General features: G+C 35.6%; 2 protein-coding genes across 6 annotated transcripts in view; one reads left to right on the top strand and one right to left on the bottom strand.

Annotated features, from left to right (window-relative positions):
* Positions 1 to 4,437: 4,437 nt before the first annotated feature.
* Positions 4,438 to 8,998, bottom strand: part of LOC109862853 (interferon-inducible double-stranded RNA-dependent protein kinase activator A homolog) — a 7,073-nt gene continuing 2,512 nt past the window's right edge. For 2 of the 4 annotated variants that reach the window (XM_020443010.1, XM_020443011.1), the window contains exons 5-7: positions 7,773 to 7,922; positions 6,817 to 6,928; positions 4,438 to 4,597 (exon numbers count right to left, since the gene is read on the bottom strand). In XM_020443010.1, the coding sequence (XP_020298599.1) occupies positions 4,461 to 4,597; positions 6,817 to 6,928; positions 7,773 to 7,922 (399 nt within the window). In that variant the 3' untranslated portion in view covers positions 4,438 to 4,460. The remainder of the gene's footprint in view (positions 4,598 to 6,816; positions 6,929 to 7,772; positions 7,923 to 8,998) is intronic. The other 2 variants (XM_020443013.1, XM_020443014.1) reach the window with 1 other exon arrangement.
* On the top strand, positions 5,344 to 7,763 carry LOC109862854 (5-formyltetrahydrofolate cyclo-ligase). Of its 2 annotated transcripts, none has more exons than XM_020443015.1 (5): positions 5,344 to 5,820; positions 5,974 to 6,229; positions 6,361 to 6,408; positions 6,544 to 6,752; positions 7,100 to 7,763. In XM_020443015.1, the coding sequence occupies exons 1-4, from the start codon at positions 5,710 to 5,712 to the stop codon at positions 6,711 to 6,713; spliced, it is 585 nt and encodes a 194-aa protein (XP_020298604.1). In that variant the 5' UTR covers positions 5,344 to 5,709; the 3' UTR covers positions 6,714 to 6,752; positions 7,100 to 7,763. The 2 variants fall into 2 exon arrangements, with proteins under 2 accessions (XP_020298604.1, XP_020298605.1); XM_020443016.1 differs by lacking the exon at positions 7,100 to 7,763 and adding an exon at positions 6,826 to 6,917.

The raw sequence follows: 8,998 nt of genomic DNA, 5'->3' as shown, positions 1-8,998 counted from the left end.
ATATATTTGCCTCGATGTTGGTGTAATATCAAACGAGACAACTTCTCGAAGAATCCGAACAAGTCGCAAGATGTTACATGAAAAAGTATACAATAAAAAGACAAAATCAAGATACACACACAAAGATATTTATTATTAAGCAAAACATCTCGACGTAATTGCGACGTAAGAAAAGAATTATAATGCGTTGTTCGGGTTCTCGAAACGGAATTTCTCTTCGTCTCTCTCTCTCTCTCTCTCGCGCGCGCACGGAAATCTTAAGATAAATCAATACTTTGAAAGCGAAACAATCCGATCTGTCGCGGCGCTTCGCCGAACGTCGGTTATTCCGTTTCCGATAGATATACCGGAGTCAGATGCCGATGGCACGGATTTTCCGTTACGGAAAGGAAAGGAGACAAGACTGCATTTTATCATCACTCTTGCAAATGTATGTCTATACACACATACACATTCTATACTTTGCATGTAAGTAATGCCTATTTTCCAAAGTTACGAAACCATATAGGTACGTTATGAGACACACTTTTACAATCATTAAATTACGCGGGCGACTCTTACGACTCTTGCTAGTTACGACCGACGTTCTCTCCCTTTTCTTCTCTTGCGCTAAATCACTCAAGATTGCTCGATATTCACTCACGTTTCTATGATTTCTTGACCATGCATCATCCTATTACTCATTCTTGTAGATTTTGTACTTTGGACGCGTGCTTGCATCAAGGCATTATAGAAACTGGCATTGCCATCGAAAATCGCACATCTTCTTTGAGATTTTACGATCGAAGATGTGCATACACGATTTTCTATAACTATAATTTCACTTCGAGGAAGTCAAATTTCGATTTTTTTACGTTTAAAGCGCTACGTATAAAAAGTAAGTGTTTTATCGAAAATGGCGTATGCACACGCGCAAATGTGTGATTTTACGAAACGTAAACAAATAAGAAACGCGAAGAGCACGCCAATCGTAAGAAAACTAAGAATTATGCTGCTCGTACTACATCAAAAATATATTTGCCTCAAATAATTTTTCAAGGACCGATCGCATCTACAGCCGTGCGATTAACTAACTCCGATGAGAGAATTTATTTCTCTTTCAAGACACGGTTCTGATTACAATGTAAATTCACTCATCTGAAGTTAGGATTGACGGATGCCGGCGAAATCGGCTGTAAGAGAATCCTTACTAAGTTTCTAACTTCGTATTTAGTATGACGGATCAAAAAGATGTATATCACGATCCGTGAATGCGACAGCTGATGACTGGATCGAGAGAACTCACAAGTCATCGGTTTTCTCGGTCGAACCATCGTGCTGTTCGACGCGTTTCGCGTGTAGCTCTTTATTTCGCGATGTTACACTTTTTCATTTAGTATAAAAGTCTCATCCGGTTACACATTCAATAGGTACATAGGCAAATTCGAAATCCAATACACACATTCTCGACTCTACTCTTAAACTTGACATGCGTATTTTAATGTGGAATTCTTATATGATTAATCCTTACACGCGTATTAATATGTGATGCTTATGAGTTTATGAGCTACCTATACTAAAGGAAAAACATACACCACTGAAAGATTACTTCTTTATACTCGCGATCACGCGTTTATCAGTTATACTTGGATCGCCGCAAAAGCTACTTTTTCTTGCACTGTGCATACGCTTAGTGGAGATGTAATGTTTCGCGGTCAATAGATGCAAAAGTCGAACGCGTCTCTCTCATTTTATATTTCTGACAATAAAAATTCTCATACGTTTCTGCTACACTCTTTTTTTCTTGTTTTTTTTTTTTCGTTTTGTTATTACACACATAATCGTTCCTTTACACGCACTCAATCATTACACCACCACCCCATATACAAATAGTGAAGCATATTAAAATCATAGCATAAGCTAAATATTATGTAAATATTGGAAAACTTCCACTAATTCTATGCAAAGTATAGCTTGTAGAATATCATTCATTAAAACTAATACTTATATAATAACCGTGAGATACCTAGTATCTTTTTTCTTCTTTATTCAAGAAAATTCATTCTTTTTTTTTTAGATCTCTTAGAGAAGCGTCAGCATACGCTCAAATAGTTCTCCAAATAGCTTTTTTCCATCATACATGGGATTTAAATCGATCAAAACGAAACGCCGTTTGGATCATAGCAGTCGTAAATGTAGATACAAACTGATAAAGTTACAGCGTGTCTTTATATATATCGCCCCTCTCAAAAGATTCACGCTATATTTTAGATTACATTGTAAAATTATAGTTGAGCTTAACTTTTACTATGCCCTGCCGTGTCACATCGAATGACGGAAACAAGTCGAAATCGTTGGTTTTGCTTTTCTCTAGTGTAGTGTAGAAAGCGCATCGTTTCAAATACTTCTGTCAATTGTGAAACCTATTTCCGCATATTTGTGTAAATTTGCCACCTTCTCGTTTAAACGTTCGTATAATTATGTGACTCTAAAATTCAGATTGGCTAAAATTTATTTCAAATTGGATCATGAATTGAAATAACTTTCACCATATCTTTCGTATGATGCAATTGGATATGAGTAATACGGCAAATTTCACAAATACGCGCACTTGCTTGACACCGATAAATATCTTCATTATTCTCTTGTATCGCATCAAATTGTCTTACGCAGAGCGATAAATAACTTTTATCTCAGAATCTCCTAAGTTCTTTTTTTTAGCATTTCTATGGATTTTGTAATATACACAGGTATAAAGTAAAAAAACATATATGTATATATGTGTGTATATATATGTGTGTATATATATGTGTATATATATATATATATATATATATATATATATATATATATATATATTGTATAAAGAAATAAGAGAAACTTGATAAATGTTCTGTGAAATTTCTATATAACTTTACATTATAAAGAGATAAGATCTGATGGATTTACTTGTTGAATCGAGGTGGTCTTCTCAACGCACGTGGTATCAGCTCCGTCCTTACAGCTCTAGCGTAATTTGACGCGGCATATTGATCGGCCACTGCTATTGGACTTTGTATGAACATGGACGAGTCCTGTATCTGACCTACGCTCGCTGCTGCTGCCTGATATTGATACTGACTGTTAGTCATATCAGCGGTTGGGTAGTGATTCGGTTGGACGAATTGTGGCGGATTCTCATATTGTGGATAGGGGATAGAATTCTCCGCGGAGAACTGCGGTATCACTGGATTTACATTAACCGGCGTAGTGGCAAAGCTACCAGGATCATAAGTCTGATACTGATGATTCAACTGGCCAATTTGCGTGTTAAACGGAGGTGATTGCGGAAACTGCGCCGCGGTGTCAGAAAACAGCACGCTTGCGATCGTTGGCTGTGGGAAGGAATCCGGATAAGGCGAGATATTAGCTGTTACCGCATTGCTAAGATTGTTGAGATTCTGCACGTTCGGTATACCGGCAGCAATTGGCGAAGTACCGTAACCATGAAATGTGGCCTGTGAATGACCAGTGTGATCAGGAAGTTCCTTTATATTGCCGCTCTGCAGCGAGTTCATTGTATTGAGCTTGGATTTGACGCCGCCACCACCTGTTGGCCCACCAACGACCTTCTCATTCACATATTTAGCACGCGCATCCGTTAGCAATGGATGCCGCACGTTCACAATGCTCTGTGGCGCACGCAATGGCGGGAAGTTAATCGGCGCCATCTTTGGCATCGAATTTTGTTGCTGCTCCAATGCCTTGCGCGCGACTGCGAACGCAACGTTGCTGTCGCTCTTCTGAGAACCAGTAATATTAGATTGCATGTACGTACTGGATGGCGTATGGTTTTTTTCCCGATAGAAAACTGACGTCGTGATCGTCGATTGCTGCGCTGAGAATCTTAACGGCATACCAGTAGTCATACTGCTACCGCTGTTCCTGCTCTTGTAATCTGAACTGTTCACAGATATCAGCTCTTTGTAGTCCAATTTGACCGGATAAGTCTTGATGCTAGACCCAGTTTCACTGGTAAATTTCTTTGAAGCGTAATCCTTTGAATGCTTCGTCAAATTTTCGTGTACAGTGTTAGTTACACAGGTGCTCGCAGATCGCACATTGCTGAACGTAGAATTGTTACTGGACTGCTTAACATTCACGATTGAGCTATTTTTTGTCGTATTGACTACTTCGCTCACACCGTTACCGTCATTTTTTTTTATAGACGAGTTAATTTTGCCGCCAGTAAGTGAATTTCCATACGTTGCGATGTGTAAAGCAGAATTCTTGTTAATTATTACGGTGCGCGATGTCCTAGTCGACATTTTGGACGATTTACTCTTATTTCCCATGTGATCTGCTTTTTCGGTTTTCCCTTTATCAGAAATCTGGTTATTAGTTGATATTTTGGTGTCTGCATTAGTGTTCTGATTTTTAGATGCCAAATTATTTTGGGGCTTGCAGTTGACGGTGACATCTGGCAGGAGCAAAGCGCTGGCTCACTTCTTGGTCATGATTTTGAGATATTCCAGGGCATTCTGAGCAGCACTGGCTTGAGCATCTTTACTGGTCACACCGCAACCATAGCAAACTGCCACTGGCAGGGTAGACAGTTGCACAAGGCACTGGAATTTACCTATAAAAAATATATCTTTTTGTCTCATAAAAAAAATTATATTGTTTTGATATATCTCAAATATTAAATGTAAAAAAACAAAGAAAAAGAAAAAAAAATCTAAATCGATTAATAACATAATAAATTTTGTTCCCTCAACTGAAAGAAAAGTTTCCTAAACAAATTTAATAAGAAAATGTATAAAAAATTTGTGGATTTTTTAAATATACCAATTTAAAATGTACTAATCATTTTTAAATATACAATTTTGAGAATTTCTCTAGCCTTTCAAGTATTTTTAACAATTTTCTTTTACTTTTTTTTTATACAGGGTGTCTGACAACGAACTATAAAGCCGACGTGTGTAAGTAGATCGGGTCATTCTGAACAGAAAAGTTATATACGATTTTGCAAAATTCGCAATATTTATTGAGATATGAATTAATAAATGTGAACCAATGAAGGCGCGGGGAGCGATGATCGGACTCTATAGGCGTGCACGATTATCAGATGAAAAGAAAAATGGCTTCTCTCATGTAATGTCTTAGTAACGAGAGGCGGAATGAACAAACAAGCGCGGAACGACTCAGTTTCTTGCAATCGGGCGCTATTCAGCGGTACGCAGCGAGCAGCGGCGAGCGAGGAGTAGAGCTGATAATTTTGCACGCCTATAGAGTCCGATCATCGCTCCCCGCGCCTTCATTGGTTCACATTTATTAATTCATATCTCAATAAATATTGCGAATTTTGCAAAATGGTATATAACTTTTCTGTTCAGAATAACTCGATCTACCTACACACGTCGGCTTTATAGTTCGTTGTCAGACACCCTGTATAAAGAACAGATTTAATAAACCGATCAATTTTTATAAAAATTTTGCCATACTTTACAAGTTGATTAAAAGTTAAATAGATATTAAATAGATATTAAAAGTCAAATTTTTTACATAAATGTTACATACATGTATATATGATATCATATCGCATGTCACATATACATTTTGCGCAATAATGTGATACTTAGTTATTATGATGCTCAAGTCATGTAAAAAATTTAAACATGTAGTAGTAATGTTTTTGTAACTCGAGATGCAATCTGCAAGCACAGTGATCTACACTCAGTAGTCAGCAATATGGCAACTTTAACATTAGCTAAAGCAGCTTTAAGAACAAAAATCAAAAATATTCTCAAAAATATCAGCACAGAAGAAAAAGCGGAGCAATCTGCAAATGTCTTTAAAAAGGTGAATAAGAATCAAATATAAATCAACTCTCAGTAATTTAGAATAATAAGATTGATAAAGGTTATGTTTTGATAAAAAGTAGCATGAGTTGCAATTGCAATTTATACAAATGTGTACTAATAAAATTGAGTTATCATTGTATTATTTTTGTAGTTGTGCGCATTACACGAATATCGATGCAGCATAAGAGTTTCGATATATTTGAGTACAAAAGATGAAATTGATACTATGTCCATTTTACAACACATGTTTGAAACGGGGAAGGAAGTTTTTGTACCACAGTATCATGGAAACAATATGGAAATGGTACATTTGAAATCAATGGAAGATTACAAGACATTACCATTAACGAAATGGAATATAAAACAACCCAACCGAACTGAATATCGTAAAAACGCATTAGAAACAGGTAAGCTAGAGAATATAATAAACTTATAATAAAAATATAATCTCTCTCTCCCTCTCTCTTTTTCTCTCTAATTGTGTTTATTTCTAAATTTTTATTATTTATTCATTCAAATTTTTTGAATCTTATTATAGGCGGATTAGATTTAATAATTTTACCAGGTGTTGCTTTCACTAAAACTGGTGAGTCGTGCTAAATAAATACATATAATAACATATACATAGTAGTTACTCTTCTTAAACTTGGAAAAATTATAATTTTTTTTTATTACTAAAACAATATTATATAAGTATAAATAAATAACTATATATTATTAGGAAAACGTTTGGGACATGGTATGGGATATTACGACAAATATCTAAAAAGGTGTTTCCAAAATCAAAAAACAAAGCCGTATTTAATCGCTTTAGGATTCAAAGAACAGATACAAGATGATGTTCCTACTAATGAAAATGATGTAGCTGTTAATACAGTACTTACTGGCTGATATAAATACATAATGTATTCATGTTTGCAACAAAGGGTTGTAAGTTTTACTCTTTTCATTTCTAAAATAAATTTTTTTTTCTTTTTACAAATCAAAAACTTACCACTGATAGATTTTTCCTCAATATCAACATAAGTGACTTCAAACTGCTGCTCTGATGCGATTTCTTGCAAGAATTGTACCAAATTTACATCCCCATCATTGAAACAAGTATTCTAAAACAAAATATAGAACATAATTCGTCAAGTTTTTTATTTACACACACATCAATATTTTATCATCAAATTAACGCTCTTGAATAATCATTTTAGCCATGCATATTGAATTACAATTATCGGTATTTGAAAGTATAAATCGATAAAATCTACCGGAAACTTCCTTTTCAGTTCTTTCGCTACAGCAGACATACAGCGCGCGGTATACAATAGGAGTTCAACCGCGACCTACAGTCTGGTTCAAGTGAAGCTTGTTGTAATCATTGCCGATAAGATTTAGTGAGCGCTTTCAGTTCGCTCCGAGCAATTTAAAATGGGCGCTTTTTGTGTTAGCGGACTGAACTAAGTTAAGCGCCTTTAGGCGCCAATAGTAGCAAAAAGGTTACACAGTAGTACTTCGGTGACGTGCCGAATTTTTTCCTCGGTATCATGCCGGGAGTCATCCCCACCAATTCCTAGAAGTGCTTCGCCGAGGCTTTGCGCAAATTGGTGGAAATGACTTTGCGGCAGTCGAGCCTGTGATCGAGCCTACCAGAGATAACAGCCGGCAGTTTTTGGAACATATACTTTCCTTGACATCTTTCCGCTGGCAGAACCGAGAAGCGGAAAGTTAGCGAGACATTACTGTATATTTTCGAACATCAATGGCATGTAAAAAACACTAATTTATTCTGATATATAAATTACGAAACAAAAATCCATATAAAGTTTTTACTTTTAACGTTACAATTTAATATGACTAAAATGAGTACACAGCAGTTTTAATAAAAATACTTATGGTTTTAATACAAAAGTAAGAAAAGAAAAAGAAAAACTATCTTTCTTATCAAATTCATATACAAACCTGCAGTTGGAAAAGCTTAACACCTGTAGATGACTTGAGACTCTTGTGAAATTTTGATACTTGGATACTATGTACTGATGTCAATGTCGAGATTTTGCTACCTTTCAGATCAGCATAACGGGCGCTCACATTTGCATTTCTTTGCACAATCTACAATGAACAATTAACATATATATGTAAAACTCTTTGTTAAATATTTTGCAAAGAATGTTTTATATAGCTACTTCTATATTTATATAGAAATTTATATGAAGTGGATATGACCTAAGCATATAGCATTCTCAAACAAAAAAACAAAAAAAAACTACACTTTAGTATATCAATATATCTGTTATACAATAAAAACATTGTGTTGTTATTCAATTAATGCTCCGTTATAGATTTAAACAGATCGGAAAGATAGCTTATATTTTATCGACTGCCAAATCACTTCCACTTCTCTAATACATACTCATATTCACTCTCACTCTCACTCTCACTCTCACTCTCAATCAATCACTCACTCACTCACTCAATCAATCAATCAATCAATCAATCAATCAATCAATCAATCAATCAATCAATCAATCAATCAATCAATCAATCACTCACTCACTCACTCATTCACACACACACACACACAGACACACACACACACACACACACATACACATACACACACACACACACAACTACGCGCGCGCGCGCCACGTACTTCACACACATACATGCCAATTTATAAAGTTTTTAATTTTTTATTTGAAAATGTCATATTTATCTTAGAAAATATATTACTTGAGATGACCTGATACATACATATATATAGAGAATCCGAAAATTACCTTAGCATCTCTCGTAGGCAAGTAGGAGTAAAACTGAGTCGAAAAGTCCTGAACCATTTTTTCCTATTACATATAATAAAGGAGTAATTATTGAATAAATCAAGCCAATCAGCGCCGACCTTTAGCCGGGCGCACGTCAGTGAGTCGCGCGGAGCGCTCACGCACACCAGGCGCGTGGTTCACTGACGTGCGCACCGCTAAAGGTCGGCGCTGATTGGCTTGATTTATTCAATAATTACTTCTTTATTATTATGTAATAGAAAAAAATAGTTCAGGACATTTGACTCAGTTTTACTCTTGTCTACAAGAGATGCTAAAGTAATTCTTGGATACCCTGTGTATATACATATATGTGTATACATATATGTATATATATATATATGTATGTATATGTGTATATATATA

The sequence above is a fragment of the Pseudomyrmex gracilis genome, unplaced genomic scaffold, assembly GCF_002006095.1.
Source record: "Pseudomyrmex gracilis isolate BER0280 unplaced genomic scaffold, ASM200609v1 scaffold_2517, whole genome shotgun sequence".
Lineage (NCBI taxonomy): Eukaryota > Metazoa > Arthropoda > Insecta > Hymenoptera > Formicidae > Pseudomyrmex > Pseudomyrmex gracilis.
This window is presented reverse-complemented; position numbering and strand designations above follow the sequence as displayed.

Coding starts and splice junctions, on each gene's coding strand:
- LOC109862854 (XM_020443015.1), top strand. CDS start 5,710: ATGGCAACTTTAACATTAGCTAAAGCAGCTTTAAGAACAAAAATCAAA. Junction 5,821..5,973: donor CTGCAAATGTCTTTAAAAAG/GTGAATAAGAAT, acceptor TTATTTTTGTAG/TTGTGCGCATTACACGAATA. Junction 6,230..6,360: donor TAAAAACGCATTAGAAACAG/GTAAGCTAGAGA, acceptor ATCTTATTATAG/GCGGATTAGATTTAATAATT.